The 17,153-nt window shown below is 42.3% G+C and overlaps 1 protein-coding gene across 1 annotated transcript in view; it reads right to left on the minus strand.

The window, feature by feature from the left end:
- The window catches only part of LOC125007270 (metabotropic glutamate receptor 4-like), a 172,640-nt gene that overhangs the window by 11,737 nt on the left and 143,750 nt on the right, over window positions 1-17,153 (minus strand). The window contains exons 7-9 of the mRNA XM_047583978.1: window positions 15,006-15,206; window positions 4,282-4,418; window positions 2,133-3,068 (exon numbers count right to left, since the gene is read on the minus strand). Coding sequence (XP_047439934.1) covers window positions 2,133-3,068; window positions 4,282-4,418; window positions 15,006-15,206 — 1,274 coding nt within the window. The remainder of the gene's footprint in view (window positions 1-2,132; window positions 3,069-4,281; window positions 4,419-15,005; window positions 15,207-17,153) is intronic.

The following is a 17,153-nucleotide window of genomic DNA, read 5'->3' on the forward strand; positions in this document are numbered from 1 at the left end:
TCCCCTGAGAGAACTGAGTTTTTTCTACGCCATCACCATGACAAAGTAACATTGTGCTGCATGATCTGACAAGGCTAAACCATATTCGAGTTAAATTAGGTTTTTCATAGCCAACATTCAAAGGCTCTCTTTGTGATATATTAAATATGATTATTCTCTCTCAGATGAGGAAGGAAGAAATGTAGGACATTTCCCTGAAGCTAAACTTCCATTCTGTATTCCATTTTGTGTCTTACCTTAATATAGCTCAAGGCACTGGAAGAAGTTTTCTAAATGATAAAAGTGAAAACAGCTTTTGTGTGTACAGTTTTCCACGGGAAATAATTAATGGGCGACTCGTATAATTTGGAGCAAGAAACTGTGATTTACATTAAGCCTGGATGAGAGATTCGAGGGTTGTAAATTAAATTCGCTTCATGTATGGAAGAAGATACAAAAAGTAGGACTTCACTTATGCCCTTCAACTATTATTCCCACTTCTGTTTTTCTATTCAAAGCCATGCCAGCTAATGGATTACCTCATCCTCCAAAAAAAGGCTCCTCAATCTCTCTGTGATTGTATAATTCTCTTTCATCTTCAGAGAGAGGAGATGAAATGATTAAACAAAGAACTCGCTGATATCCGCGGCTGCTGTTGACACGCGACTTAAGATGTGCAACACTCGCATTAAAGAATAATGTGGGTTCTGCACTTCGCATATGCCTCGCATATGATAATCCAGAATGTACTGTATGGCGTTAATGCCCGACAGTTCAGTATATTTTCTTGAATATATTTCAGTAAATATACCATAAAACACGCGTTCGCTCTCGGGCTCAGCAAGTCCGCCATCGCGTTTAATGTGCTTGTAGATGGTGTTTCTTGCGGTTTTAGTGTTTAAATCAGTCGTTATGGAGGGTTACAGAAGGCCAATATGCATATTGCACACAGTCGTTTGGACATTGTGGTGTTCACAGCATGCGGAATGTGAGTCATTCAGCTGCTGGTCACATATTGCATTATTAATGTAATACAATTGGCAGAATGTCATATGCAGATTTTCTGCGGTGCTGTAGACTATAGAAATTATTTTGGGATGCTTAACGTGACACAATGCACTCTCTCAGTCTCTCAAGAATGTTTTTTTTTTTTTTTTTTCCACAAAGCTAACTATCACAGCCAGTTTTCCAGGCCAGCATTTTGATGCATTGTTTCCCTTAATCCCAGAGGGGAGGAGGTAAGGATTAATTTGTTGCATCTGTCAGACCCACGCTGGCAGTGCCGATAGTGTCCGTGCCAGTATGAAGCTTTTCCCTCACCACTGTCCTCTCTTGTAGCCGCTGAACTCCTTTTGTTATGCTGCCAAAACACCTCTTTCAACTGGATCTACACATTCTGCTGTGCCATTGTTGTAGCCCTTTGGCTTGAAACCCACACTGTATTCTCCGGACGTGAGGTCCAAGCCCAGCCTCCATTTGCGTGTCCCTTTTGGTTCCCTCTTGACCCACAGCCTCCCAGAGCTCCTGACGGGACAGGATCCAGGTCCACGGTTCATGAGGTCGGGCGCAGTGATTTGACATGGGAATACGAGTGTGAGCTTGTGTTTGTGTACAAACAGATCGTGCGTCTCTAATGCTCTGTGGCATACAGCCGTCACATATATGTGAGTCACAAGGCTGTGTGCTGTATTCAGAGTTAATATAGAACGCATTCATATTACTCTGACGTAGATCGTACAGTCCCAATCTGAGACCTTCACATGATGCCCTCATTTTTGAAGTTGTTTTTGTTGTTTCATAATTTATTAAGCCAGTTTCAAAATGCCGCCACTTAATAAAGGCAGGGTGAAATATTTTGACACTGAAGTACAAAGTACAAAAAAAGACTATTTATGAATGGAGGTTCGTCTCTGGTTTTACTTGACATGGCCTTCTGTTTTTGGCTTCTCAGGCCAACAAAGCTTGGGAACTACTGCTTTAAAACCACAGCACAGCATAACTACCTTTGAGGGGAAAAAAAGAGTTTGACCAGTGGCTATTGTACTTCAGAAATAAGCCAAAAACAAAACAACCGTCACAGAATTCAGCTAGATGATTTACTTTTCAAGGAACTTTTGTTTAGTTTCAAAAATGCCAAATAGTTGTAAGCTTACCTTTTCTGTGGATTGTGAAGTGCCAAAGAAGATTGGGATGAATGCTAGCCAAATAATGCAGGTAGTGTACATAGTAAAACCAATGGGCTTGGCCTCATTGAAAGTCTCTGGCACCCCTCTGGTTTTAATAGCGTAGACTGTACAGGTGACCATGAGCAGCATGCTGTAGCCCAGCAGGCAGATGAGAGACAGGTCAGAGATGTCACACTTGAGCACACCACGAGCCAGCACCGGGTTAGATGTCCTCTGGTCCTCGTAGTCAATAATGGCCTTGGAAGGATCCACGCCAAACCAGATGCACACCCCAAGCAGCTGCACTGAAGCCAGGGTAAATGTGATGATTAGCTGTGAGGCTGGAGAAATGAACCTGGGAGCACTCACAGACATCGTGCCCTGCTCGAAGATGCGGTAAATACGATTGGTTTTGGTGAGCAGAGCTGCGTAACTGATGCTCATCCCCAGACCCAAGAAGATCCGGCGGAGGGAGCAGATTCCCACGTCGGGGGTCGAAATCATCAGGAACGTTGTGGCGTAACAGAGGAAGATGCCAGTTAGCAGCACATAGCTCAGCTCTCGACCCGATGCCTTCACAATTGGAGTGTCGTTGTAGCGGATGAACGTGGCCACCACAAACACAGTGGCCATGATGCCAACCACTGCAATTAGCACAGGGATGACTGCCCATGGAGAGCTCCACTCCAGCTTAACAATGGGGATTGGAACGCAGCCTGTGTGGTTCTCGTTGGGCCGCAAATCAAAGCGGCACATCTTACACGTGTAGGTGTCCGCCTGGTACTGATAGCCATCGCAGCGCTCACAGTGCCAACAACAAGGGATCCCCTTCACTATTTTCTTGCGCTCCCCGGGCCGACAGGGCTGACTGCAGATTGAAGAAGGGATCTGACGGACGCCGCCCGGCCACTGCATCGAACGAACCTATGGAGGAAGGCATAGGCATGAATGGACACTGGGTTAGAGAGACAAAAAAAAAAAAAAAAAAAAAAAAAAAACAGCTGAGAATAGATTTGCAGTGTATAAATATCTATGTGTTTTATATAAAAAGGAGGCACGCAGAGGTGCTTTATTAACCGAGAAGGATCTTCAGCACTTCCGCAGGTCAAGGACAATCCTGATTATCCTGGTTATTTGTGGATCCATCTGGATGTATGAACCAGGGGGTATCTGTATACTTGGTTTTATGTATTTATTTGGATGAAGGAGTAGAAAAGGGCAAACTGTGAGTCATATAGAGCATTCCTCTAGGATTCAGCAAACATTTTCCATTGGGAGGTCAACTTACCTGAAGGGCAAGATGCGGCAGGAAACTGTCTTAGTCTGCAGGGAACTGATTGTGTTTGTCTTTTTGGATTTTAAATATTTGTTTTCATGAATCAGTCAATCAGAGTAACAGATAAATCTCATTTCAAGATATCGCTCTCCTCTTTGAATTTCCCGCTCTCACAAACAATTCTTGTGAAGACAGATTAAATTTGTCATTTCAAACGGTCGGCTGTCTTTAATGTTACAAGTTTTATTCAATTGTGGCCGGTTCATTCAAAGCCGGTAAATTTGTCTTCAAATGTGTATTTAATTAAGAACTCAAAGAACACTAATTAAATACCACCGGCTTTGGAGTAAGCACTGGCACGTTTCACAGTAGGTACCCACCACAAATCCCACTTTTTAGTTCTTTTTTCTTCCGCAGCGCATGTTGTTGAAAGCTCCTCTCAATCTGTTTCATGTGTTCAGTTGTACTCTTTGCCTGCCCAAGGCCTCCTTTTCATTTTGTAATTTGTTTGGTTCCTTTATGTAATTTACTGTTATAAGGCCGTTACTTCCTCACACTAGCCTGCCCACAGTATTGTTTTTTTTTTCGAAGTAAGTGATGCCGTCTGGAGAGATGATATTAAATATGTCTGTCCTTAAGCTGTCGTGGCTTTCTTTTCATCAGAGTCCATGCAGTTAATCATTTAAAGCACCCTCCGGATATTTACACCTTTGAAGATGGGACTAAGCTCTACCAAATGGTTTGGGAGGAGTGATCTAATATGCAGCCACAGAGCTGAAAAACTTTTCAGAGGATTTTTCTTTTTTCGCTGTAAACACTGGCACAAACACAAGGCCTGTTAAATAAAAGAACAATGCTCACGGTCAGATCGAGCTGATCCGTCCAGTGGCCGATGATTTTGTATTCGGCCGTTCGGTTTCTGATCTGGTATTGGTAGATCTCGTAGCGTCCAGGGGCGTCTCCGTTTTCGTTGAAGAGCACGGGGTTGCCAGCTATGCCTAAATGAGAGAGTAATAATCATCATCATTTATCGCACATTGCTGAGTTATTTTCTGTTTAGCGAGCACCAATCTATGAAAGTAAACTAATGTGTTATCATAACACTCATTATTCCATCACAAATATGTTGTTTCTGAGTTTGAAGCGTTCTATTTGTTAGCACTGAGGGTGGGTAGCACTGATGCCTCACAGCATGGCCAGGTCTGGCCAACTGGGGCCTGGGGAGTTTGCATGTTCTCCCTGTGTCTGCATGGGTTCTCTCCGGGTTCCTCCCACCGTCCAAAGACATACGCAATGTTACTGACCATAGGTGTGTAAATGTTGTCTCTCCTGCAATGGACGGACAGCAAGGGTGTCCAGGGTGTGCCCCGCCTTTAACAGTAACTTATCTCGGTCCACTTACTTCCACCTCCTCAATATCAGTCGCCCTGGCCCATCCCTACCACAGGACACCACCGGCATTCTTGTCCACGCCCTCATCACTTCACGCATCGACTACTGTAACTCTGTTCTTTTTGGTTTACCGTCCGAGAGTCTCCACAAACTTCAACTCGTCCAAAGCTCTGCAGACCGTATCATCACTCCCTCCATGGACCATATCACCCACAGTTCTTCAGCAGCTCCACTGGCTTCAAATAAAATCCTGCATTGAATTCAAGATCCTTCTACTTACCTTCAAGGCCCTTCACAACCAAGCTCCATCATTTCTATCTGAACCTTTATAATACACGCTCTCATGTACTCTAAGATCCTCCTCAGCCACCCGTCTTATTGCACCACCTGTCTGGTTTTGGAGCATTCAGCCCCTCAGCTCCACACCTTTGGAACATTCTCCCACCTGACATTCAAAAAAAAGTTATATTTCAAATCTAGACTCAAACACATCTTTTTTGAAATAACTTACTCCATCTAACCCACTCATTGTTATGTACTTTAATCAGTTTTATGCTTATTATTAGATGATTCTGCAGTACTCATTTATGTAGACAGTTGGGAAGAACGAATGTGGAGGAAGTGAAGAGAAACCAACATTGAGAGACCAACAATAAGGACTAAACACACAATAACAGTAAGGCTTTACGAATAATGATATATGTCTAATGTGGCTCCAAATTTCTGAATTACAGCGCACATTTCAGTTCAGTTTAGTGGTTGAAAACACTGGTGATTTTTGTTTTGCTACCTGATGGTGGTCTCTTCCAGTTGGTGATTAAGCAATTGGCATTCGTCCCCAGAGTTTCAAGATGGATTAAAATACGCACTAAATCTTTCTACATTGTGTACGTAGCCAGGGCTGGAAGAAACAATGAAGGAACACTGATACAAACTGTTAAATAGATAATCAATGGAAGATAAATCCCACTGAGTATGCTGGAGAAATGGTAGTTACAAATGCAACTTTGTTTCTACGAATCTATTACGTCTGACAGTCAGGAATCTGGAAAGTGTCTAATAAAAGTTTCTGATTCTCAAGATGAAAGCGACCTCGGCATTTAGAAGAAGGATTAGTCTAAGAAAAAAGGAAAAGACAAACGCGGATTACCATTGGTGTGGCTTTTCCTTGTTGAAGGGCATGAAAGAAGAAAAGGGATCTAGGAGCTGTGGGCTGCAGGCGTACAACATATGCAGGCGTCGCAGTGTCAAAACAAAACTAAATCCCAAAGATAAATCACAATCTGAGTAAGTGAAGTAAACATTTTTTTTTATAAACACACATTCATCATAGATTGATCAGAAATTTTCAAAATAATGTATTTTCCATTTTCTCTAGTGTCTGGGTTGTATACATGCAGATGTGCAGACCTAAGAGCTACATTTCACAGCCTGTTTTGTGTGGTGGCCACTCCAACGGGACTTTGTGCTCACAAAGCTCTACGGACACTGGAAAACTGTCTCAGCTGGAGTTTAGAGATGGACAAATCACTCTTTCCTTCCTTCTATCTAACCGTTGTTCTTCTTATTTTTTGTCTTCGTGTTTTCAAACAGGCCCCCTCATTGAGATAACAATGCGTAACAATGTATTCCTGTGTGCCGTTTTAATGATGTGTCACAAAGAAAGCACGCTAAAGATTTCTCTCGGAGCTCTCCGATGGAAACTTGACGAGTCGTTTAATCATGGTGGAACGTAGTAAGATTCTCCTTAGAGGGAGAACAATGGAGCTGCTTCTCACTTCAACTTGCACAAATCTCTGTACCTTCAAACACTAATGAAAACTGTAAGCCCTGGAGTTCATTATAAAGTCTCCCAAACACAATGGACATCCCAGTTAAGAACAAAAGGGTTAAGGGCAATTGCTGCTGATGGATTTCTGAACACAATATATGTGTTATATATGTGTATATATATATATTGTTTAGCTCTTTGTTTCAACTCTGGGGGATGCATCACCCTAATCCACATCTCGATGAGTCAGCCATGCTGGATTACAGTATTACTGTTTTGCCAGCCTTGCCTGTGTGACAATGCCGCCCCCGTCACAAAGCAGTTAGTGATCATAGGAGGATTACAGTGACTTTATGAAGCGGAGACGCATTATGTGTGTATATAAATATCTATTGCCTTGGTAAGTCGTCATATTTTATATCGAAGATTTTAGTCTTGCTGAGTTTATCTGTTATGTAACCAGCATTTAAAAGACGCCTGCCTCCACTGTCACGATTGAGCATAACCCAAACCTAAGCTGAAACCTCAAAGGCTTGAAGTATGTACCTATGGACCCCGCTCTCATTGAAACACGGCCTTGAAATAATACCTTCTCGCATGACACTGATGATGTGATTATATTTAACAGCTTTATGGATTTGTTCATGCTTGCTTTTTGAATTAAGGTCTTTCATAGACCGATGGCTCTCTTATTGCAGCTTTGAGCCACCGTACGTTTTATTTCATACACACACATTACACCCATTACCACTACGTATTTACCACATCTTTAAAGTCTGGAAAAGACACAAACTTCAAAGCGAGATAGTGGTAAGCAAGTAAGTATAGATGTGACACATGAAGGCACTATGGGGATCATTCATCCAGAAACAACAGTCTGTCCTCCTCACTAAGAGTGAACCGAGTGGTAGATTTTGGGGCAATATGTTTCGCGTTTGAGTTACAGATGAGAAATTAGGTTTGTCGTGCACCAGGAACTGCTGGTCTAAACACGGTCCACTCGCAAGCCATGGGCATAATGAGTTCCACAGAGGCCACGGCCACCTCTGCATTATGCTGTGCACTAATGTGGCAGGTTAGCCAGGGGTCACACGTATGTACCAAGGCTGCTCATTTTCCCGTTTCTTTGTGTGCTCGCAAAGAAACTCTGAGGTTAATGGAGTGCTTGTAATTACATGTAATATTTAATGATTGTGACCCTTTTCCCTCTTCCACGGCTGTTATGCACCCAATTAAATGTATGCATATACTCCTTTATAATTGCCAGGGTGTGATCATTAATCCAACCTGTGTTTGTTCTGCATGGACGCACAAACAGAGCACCTCAGTGAACAGTAACAACATGACAGCGAGTCATTAACTGTTAATGACCGGTGCGCAGGAAAGTAATGCAGAATTTACCACGGACCCACTTCACTTTTGAAGTGTGTCTCGTTCTTCCCCGCCCCTCTGTCACAGCCGTGGCCTTTACACTTAGCCACTGTGTTTAAGGCTGTGTTGTCTGCATGTGCTCTCAAATTTACTTTAAAAAAAAAAAAACTGCGTCAATCGACAAAAAGGTTTATTCAAATCAATGTAGTTTTGTTTTTCAGGATACTAATGGGACCGTATGTGTGATGTGTCACAAAGAGAGCACACTGAAGATTTTGTCTCTGAGCTCTCCAGTGGAAACTACGAGTCGTTTAATCATAGCAGAACACTGAAATGTTCTCCTTAGAGGCAGAACAATGGAACCGCTTCTCACTTCAGCTTGCACACACGTCTGTACCTTTTAATGGAGGATTCAGACACTAATGGAAGCTGTAAGCCATGGAGTTTATTATTAAGTCTCCAAAATACAATAGACACAATGAAGGAGAGAACGTGCATATTGCGAAATGCTGTGAAAAACATTGAGGCATGGTGGAATTAGATCAGTAGTCTAATAGTTGACGCGATAAAGTCAGCGTAATTTAGGTTTTTACAACGCTAACTCCATTCATAGAACAATTCAACACTTTTCTCTTTCAAAGCAGATGTGCTCCGTTCAATCAAGACGTGATCAAGCTCTGCTAAAACGAAACGTCACTAAATGACACAACATTTCTGCGGCAGGACGGGAAGCTATTTCAGCAGACTGACATTGGTAATGTCTGCTACACATCTATATCTAAAGTTAGCTAACACTGGCTGCCTTACAGGCCGTAGTTGTAGCTGTAAGCCGAAACAACAAAATGTGAGTCAACACTTCTTTTAGGATTCGTAGCTGTGCCTTTATTTTTTTTAATTTTTTTTTGCCTCCTCCAAACTATTTTGTATGTTCAAACTCCACCAAGTATGAAAAGTGCATCACGGGCTCCAGTTTGATTGTTAGCATTGGCAGGGCTGATCCCCATTTGGGGGAGAAAAAGCTGGTACGTACATAAACCACATTGATTTCTCCTCAGTGACTTTAAGCGTCACGCATGGGCATCACTGTGACACTTCCTTAAATGCAGACAGTAGAAGCTCACCTACAACAAAGGTAGCCACGCAGACATGAAATGCTCCATCAGCGGAAAAAACAGTCTGATCGTAGCTTCTCACGGCTGGTTAGCTCCGACAGCCAGCACGTCCAAGCTGCCCATGCTACGCTGAGCCGTGGTCAGTCAGTCTCCCCCCGTCCCCATTTCTCGGCATCACACGTTACAGAGCGACGCAGCGATGCATCCTGCCGTAATTGGTTCATCCTTCAGTGTGTGGCACACTCTAACAAACGATGTGCTGGCTCAATGTAAAAAAAATAAAAAAAATGATGTAACAATTTGCATGGATATTTTTTTTAACTTGGCTGATATTGAGTACATGCCACAAGACTTCTAGTTAGGCCAACTCAATTACTTTAGTACAAGGAACACGATTTGCCTCACCAACGCAAACATGACTCAGTCATACACCAAGGGAGCGACCAGGGATAGGGTGGAACCGTGGAACCTCACCTCCAACCTTCCTTCTTTTCCTTTCATTCTACTCAGATATGTTCATGCAAATCTTTACCTTATTTCTTTAGTACACCGACATATTTATCTATCTAATATCTGTTGAAAATTCATTCAGGTTGGAACTACTTTATTTATTTTCAGTTACCAACATGTTAAACATGTTAAATTAAGTTCAACTCATTATAATACATACACATAACAAACAGAAAAGGTTGTTGATTTAGAGCTATACTAACTAACAGCATGAATCATATTTTACAGTCCATTTATATATAGTTACAGACATTTAATAAAAGTTTATGGAAAAAATATGGACTAAAGGTCTATCTCATTAACAAATAAACCTGTTTCCAATAATTGGTCTCTTTACAGATTTATTACATCCAGCTACTATCTGATAATTTACTGCACATACGTGGCTTTTCTGTAGCTACAGCCTTTGGCATAATTCCCTGAGGGGACAAAAGTAGACGGCCCACTATGATTAAAAAAAAAAAGAAAACTGGAAACACCTTTTGAGGTCCACCACAATGCTTTACACATCGTTGTACAAACAACTTTGAACACCACTGAGTGAGGAGATTAAGAGAGGGGTGGAAAAAACACCTCCCCCTGATGTGTCTGCGAGAGACATGAAACACTGACAGGAAGCTTCATTCAGCTGTGGCCCACTGAAGTCTGAAACGCCATTAAAGACCATCCAACGCAGAGGAGGTAACAAGAAAGAGGACGCTCTGGAAGAGTGTCAAGCAGTGACACAGACTGAAGATGGATTCTTCGGCTTCGCCGGGTGCAGCTGAATGTGCGAGAACCCAAAAAGTTAGACATCGGAAAATGTGATTGGGGAAAATGTAAAATCTCTCGAGGAAGCATGCAGATGCTTCCTGTGACCAGTGGAAATGACCCATTTGTCAGATCGCTTTCATCTTTTCTAAAAGGTTATCTGTCATCAGCTGGCTTAGTAAGTCCCTGTTTGAGACCCTGACAATCCACTAAGATATATCTATATATATATATATATTTTTTTTTTTAATTGAGCGAGCAAAGACTTGGGCCTCTGTCTTTTTTTTAAAGTTTGACCTTTATTGTCAGTTTCAGCCTGCACGCAATTTCCAGCCCAATATATTTGTCACGGATATGGTACTTACTGGAGTCTGAGGGCTGTGCAGCTCTGCAGAGGAAGAAATGTGAATTATTTTTAGCAGATGTCTGCTAAAACCGCTGACAATAAACTCTAATGTGTAACAATAGATTCTTGCTGACTCGGCCTCAAGAGTGATTCATCACAACAACAAAAAAATGACCTACTTTTAAATACATTTCTGTCAATTGCAAATTGTAAGAAAAATAAGTGCGTGTTTACTGGAGCGTGACATCCTAATATCCCAGAACAGACAAAGATGAATATTATCTATGAAATCTTTGCTGCGCGGCCTAGTTCAAGTCGAGTCTCGGCACTCGGGCTGTTTTATAGAACTGGACAAGTTCAAGATGCTGCTGTGGGCTGATGCAATTAGATCAAGTGTAGTGTAACCTCAAGGCAACCCCTCTGGTTAGATGGTGTGAATACAGTCTGCCTGATAAGAAGAAAATTCAGCTCAAAAGTGCCCCAGGTGCCTGATGTCCCCAGCTTATGGGCTAAAAGCCCAGTTGAAACCATTTTACAGAGAAGGCTATTCAGTCCTCACCACACAAAGTAAAAAATAAACAGATAAAACTCATGAAAACGTGTTGATTTCCATTGCGGATGCACAAACTGTTCATCCACCGCCAAATTATTTAACCTCTATGTCAGCTGTAGTTAATATTTTGGTCCTAAATCCCCCAAGATGTCTTAGAGAATTCACTCATCAATGGCAAAAATGTTAAAAGTAATAACAACACAGAGGAGTACCAGATTTGCTAATGCCCCCCTTTGCATCATTTAACCAGGCTTTAAACTAAAAGCGTGTCTTTGACTGTGTTGACGAGGAGAAGACTGAAGCTGATTTACGGCGGATCACGAAAATCGCTGAACCCAAAGTGCTGCGTGTTGTGAACAGCGGCCCATTAGTTGTTTTCCCCCACCATGCTATTGGCTCCTGAGCCAGCTCGGCTGGTGCAGAGGGGGGCCGTGGGCACCTTAATAGCTGCTGTCGAAGAAGACCGTTTGCTTTTGCCATCTGGCACGTCATGAGATTCTGATTGTCGGTGTTAAGTTCAACTCAGGTCGAGTGAATCGTGCGCCAAAGATAAAGTCCATCACTAGCGTGATAATCAGCCTGAATTGTTAATGCAGATTTCTGCTCGGGAGAGGAGGTGGTGCCGTGTTATTCTAACAAGAGAGACATCTGCCACACAGACGTCAGTCAACGCGGGAGCCTCTTTAGCGTCGGCCAGCGGATTCTCAGAAGTATTATTCTAATTGACATTTTTCTGTCGCGGCTCTTTGTAAATATAACGCGGCACCTATAAAAGAATGACACCACTTAAATGTTCCTTGGGGAGCTGTTTCCTATCAGCGTGTCGGCTAATAAACGTGGATAACAACAATGCAGAGACTAAAATACTTCTAACAAAGGCTTTGTAAACAGCTTTAAAATGCGCTGTTACAGTCTCTTCTGGTGAAGTGGAGCCACACTTTGGACCATTTCAGTCGATCCGCCGCCACGTCTTCCTTTTGGTCACGTGATGTGATTGACGCGCTTTGAGTAAAGATTCTTCTTCTCCTTTTGTGTTTTATGGCAGTTGCCAAACAACTTTTCGGGGCATTACCGCCACCATCTGGACTGGGATGTGAAGGTACGGCACGAAAAGTATCGACAAGGGGAATCTATAAGCGCGAAGGCTAATGATATCGATTACTTGAACCAGTTGAAACCAGCTGGTTATCGATACCCATCCCTAGTAATGAGTGTCCAACAATTTCAGACTGGATAAAAATAATTGAAGAAATTCATAGCATGGAAAGGTTAACATTCTCCCTGAGACGCGACATTGAAAAGGGTAACAAATATAGGGAGAAATGGAGATGTTGTCTAGATCGGAGGTGATCCCATTTCTGAATATTTGCTTTTTGTTTGACACTGAATATTCGTTATACTTTTTTATTCTCAAACGGACGCTGGAAATCGGTTTGTTCTGTGTGGCGAGATGCCCCCTCCCCCTCTCCTTTCTCCTTGAGTTCCTTTCTCCTATTTCCTTTCTCATATTTGCTTTATTTATGTGTTTTTCTGCAAAGGGACAGTGAAAACCTGTTCTGCAAGGACTAATCCAACCTTTCTTTTTTTTTTTTTCGCAAAAGGACATGGAAAATCTGTTCTGTATGGAGGTCTTTCATTTCACAGTAGATGACCCTGTCTGATGTACATGTCCCATGTATTTTAAGTTGTTTTTTGGTTCTATTCTATATGTTTCTGCTTGTACTTTGGAAAAAAAAATAGAAACAAAGTTAAGAAAAGGGTTTTGCAAGGGTTTTATGAACCAGTAAACGTGGCCTGTTTTGGTGAATTGGGCCAGATGTTAACAAAAAGATCTCCACATGGGGCCGCTTGCCCAGAATCTGTGACAGGCTCATGTGTCATAAGAAGCAGCATTTTTTAGAAGAAAATCACAAGTATTTAAATCGCTGAACAAAAAAGTGTGGTGTGTGTATAACTTTCGTTTGAAAAGTTACAAAGTTACCACGGCTTAAAAGTCCGTCTTCTCCAAAAAGAAAAAGAAAAACTGTAAAACCACCAAATCAGATACAAGACGCAGGTGTTGGACAGGGACATGCTGGACAGAGGGATGTGTTCGGCTCCAGGTGCAGCGCTGCAGTCCAGATCACATTAGCAGTTACAGAGAAGCGGTATGTCACAAACTGAACATTATTAATGCTAACAAAAAACCATCCTTCATAATAATAAAAGAGCGTCCCTGATCTCTAGTGACATGAAAGCCTGCATTTGATTCGGGCAAAAACATTTTCATCCACTTCTCAGATATGTATTAGACATTGAATTGACATTCTGCCAATGTAATAAGTAGATATTAGAATGACAAATTAGCTTGAAGAGCAGGAGTTCAGATGAATAATTTATCTGCGCAAACACTGCACACTCAAGTCTCTGTGAAAGAATTTTAATTGTCTCGAATTGCGTGCCTTTAAAAAGGCAGTGTCTATATAATGAAACTCGGAATCTCTGCTCTCTGTGTGAAAGCACAGTCAATTATTAATATACCTATTGTGAATTTGAACTTGACTGATAACTGGGGCTTATGTAATGCTACATGAAGGGGTGGAAAACGGGGTATATAATAGGGGAGGAAAGACGCAAGAAGGTTCCGGGTTTGACTGGGGCCTTTCTTCGTGGAGTTTGTATGTTCTCGCTGTGTCTGCGTGGGTTCTCTCCAGGTACTTCCTCCCACCAACAAAAGACGTGTTTGTCAGGTTAACTGGTGACTCTAAATTGGCGTGAATGTTTGTTTGTCTCTCTGTGTTAGAACTGAGATAAACTGGCGACCTGTACGGGGTGCGCGCCGCCTCTCGCCTAATGAAACATTTCTGACATATACTGCATGCTTCACGTCACTAGTGCACAGATATACTGTATATAAATATAAACCTTGCCACAAAACATTGGTAGATGTCAGAAAAATGTATTTTTCTATTATGTTATTCACTCAGTTCATTTATATGTTCCTGTGTTTCTCTGAGCCTGCTGTAAATTCTCACAGGGCGGAGCTGATATTATTCAGTAGCTCTAATAATTGTTATCATCACCTGCTTATGGTGTTTACTGTACAAAGTGTTGAGAGAGTGTGGTCAAGGAAGCTGAGGTATCTACATCTTCTATATCTCTCATCTTCTTCTTTAAAACCCTCCAATACCAGAGAAAATGATCCTCTGAACTGCACCTGTAACCCAGCTGCAATGCGAAACCATTTCAGATATAACTAACTGCTGATTAGAAAACACCCCAGAATGCCTTTAACTGGGGTCGTGTTTACTGCGCACACTGGAAAAGTCCGTGTGAACGGCGCCCTCTTGTGGTCACCGGCCAAGTTTGTGAGTCTTGGCGTGTTTGCTGATGTTTTCAGAAATGGCGAAGGTAAACATGTTGCAACGTACTTTATTTTTGGTATTTCAAAAGATGTCTGAGAAAAACAGTGGTATTCCTGATGGCCTCGTGTTTTTTTATTATGCCGCTGCATTTCCTACACAGAGGTTGCTAGCTCCCTAAATTGTTGTTGTTCTTGTTGTGCACAACTTTCCATGTCATAACCACAAGCTTACGACTTTTATTTGAGAGCAGCATGGCAGTGGAGTCTTAGTCATATGCTTTTTTGGTACAAATGAAAAAGCCGGACTATTTCATTGTTAATCATCATCATCATCATTACTATTATCATAATAACTTCAAACTACTTCTGGAACCATCCAAAAATATGGAGTCTTAGTACAATTTCGGCAGCTCTGCAGCCGTACTGAACAAACTGACCTGAAAAGTTTAGACGACGGATGTGCTTGAGCAGATGAGTCCCATTGATGGGGTCCATTTTGCCGCAGAGTCCCACCTTCCCCGGGCAGAGCTCCTGGTGCATCTTGTGCAAAGCGTGAGCCATTGCATAGACAGCGTCAATGACAAATTGCACCTTTCCCTCCTGCTCGTAGTTCGAGTCCTTTCCTATTCGCTCCTGATCTGTGGGACACACACACACATACGTCATCATCATCATCACGTGAATAAACTGAACCAAACATGTGTGATTTCACAAATGGATAGCAGGCACTGACATCACGGGCGGCGCGTCCTCTGTGGTCACTCATTTGGCTCATTGTTCGCCATGTCAAGTGCCGGGGCTGAGTCCAGCACTGGTATCCATGTAGTTAAGCAATCACGAGAGGAGACTGAAAAATTATTTTACAAGTGCATTTCAAATCCTCAATCAGTAAAAAAAGATCTGCGGTTCTTTGTGCCACATCGCGCAATCAAGAAAAAAATGATTCATTTAAAATCTTGAGTGCTTTCCACGAGTGGATCCTGCTTAAAGAATTATCTACTTGTGAGTTTGTCCCTGACCCTCATTTCAAGTGGGCTGATGATAAAGCACCATGTTTGGTGTACGTTCCAGACAATTAATACGCTTAAAAATAGCATTGAAAAAGAAGAAACAATAGATTATGGAACTTATTTACGGAGTATCTTGGAGACACGACTGCTCATGTTTGCCAATAGGCAGTCAGACATATCTTTTCAGCGCTTCTCTCCTGCGTCGCCCCGACTTCAGAGAGCGGCTTAGATTAGACAAGACAGTTGTGTCCAAACAACTTGGAACCAGCCGAGCCTTTTAAATGGAGGGTGTGGAGCCGGTCCAAGGGGCACAGAGGAAAATGCATCGCTCCTCTGTGAGTCTTATTCTCTCTGCACTGAATGGGCCTTGCCTCTCGCAATTAGCTAGAAGGTAAATATCTGGATCGCTGCAGAGTAGCAAATCAATTCCAATATCTGGAGTGGAAGGGTTTCTCCTCCGGGAAATCTCATCAGTTAAAAACAAAAAGTCTTTCTTGTGTTCCCATAAGGAATACATGGATTTCCCTCTGGGTGGTTTTGTAAACATCGGGTCTTTGGCCTAGCAAGTGACGATGTACACGCGTTTTCCATGAGCACCTTCGAAAAAAATATAAAAATAAAGTAAAAAAAAAATCGAAAGTATGTTCCAGTATAATCAAATCTTTCATTCCTGACCTGCTGTGCCCGAGTGTCCGACTATGAATTCGGTATTTATTACCAGGATGTATTTAGAGGAATCAAAGCGGCAAGAAATCGAGACATCCGTTCACAGGGACAGGCATAATCCCCTTATAGGCTCAATGTAATAACTCGTGATAGGAGTTTATTAATCCTGACCCAGGTTGTTGCGTGGGTTTTTTGTGGTTGTTAATTGCTGTGAGGAGGTGGGGTGTGAGTAGGAGATAGAACATGCCAATCCCAACTTCTTCTCTCTCCTCGCAAGCTTCGCATCTTATAGCCGCCTCTGCTGCACGTGCATGGGAGATTATAAAGAAGCAGGTGTGTTCAATTTAGATTAACAATAGACTAATTACCGGGGACGAGCTAATGATGGAGCGGCCTATATTTATATAACTGCCAAATAGAATTCAATTAGGCTTTGCAAGTTAATAAGTGCACAGCAAGGGATCTGCTGCTGAAATTCCTAAAATAATGACTATGCTGTTGGGGGAAAATTACCTGATGGTGTATGGTGCGGCTTAGCTGACTCACGTACTGTCACATTAACTCTTTCCCGATCACAGAACCGCACATCGTGAGCGTGATTAAAGAAATCCAGAGCAAATGTTTCACTCGCCGCGTGCGGCGCGTGAATGAGGCGAGGTGATACTGACAGACGGAAGAAGTTAAACAAAACTGAAATCTATATTTTTGCTCACAGGCTGCGACCTTATGACATATCAACAGTCCCAGAATACTGAATGGAGCCCGGGAATCATTAGGAGGTAAAATTGCCATAATATGACATAATTAAGAGGTGTACACGCAGGGAGAGATCAGCAGCGGTGTGGCGACAGGAGGCCACAAAATGTTAATACGATTCAGGCAGCGGGAGCGATAATGGGTGAAATAAAT

Source organism: Mugil cephalus, chromosome 4 (genome assembly GCF_022458985.1).
Source record: "Mugil cephalus isolate CIBA_MC_2020 chromosome 4, CIBA_Mcephalus_1.1, whole genome shotgun sequence".
NCBI lineage: Eukaryota > Metazoa > Chordata > Actinopteri > Mugiliformes > Mugilidae > Mugil > Mugil cephalus.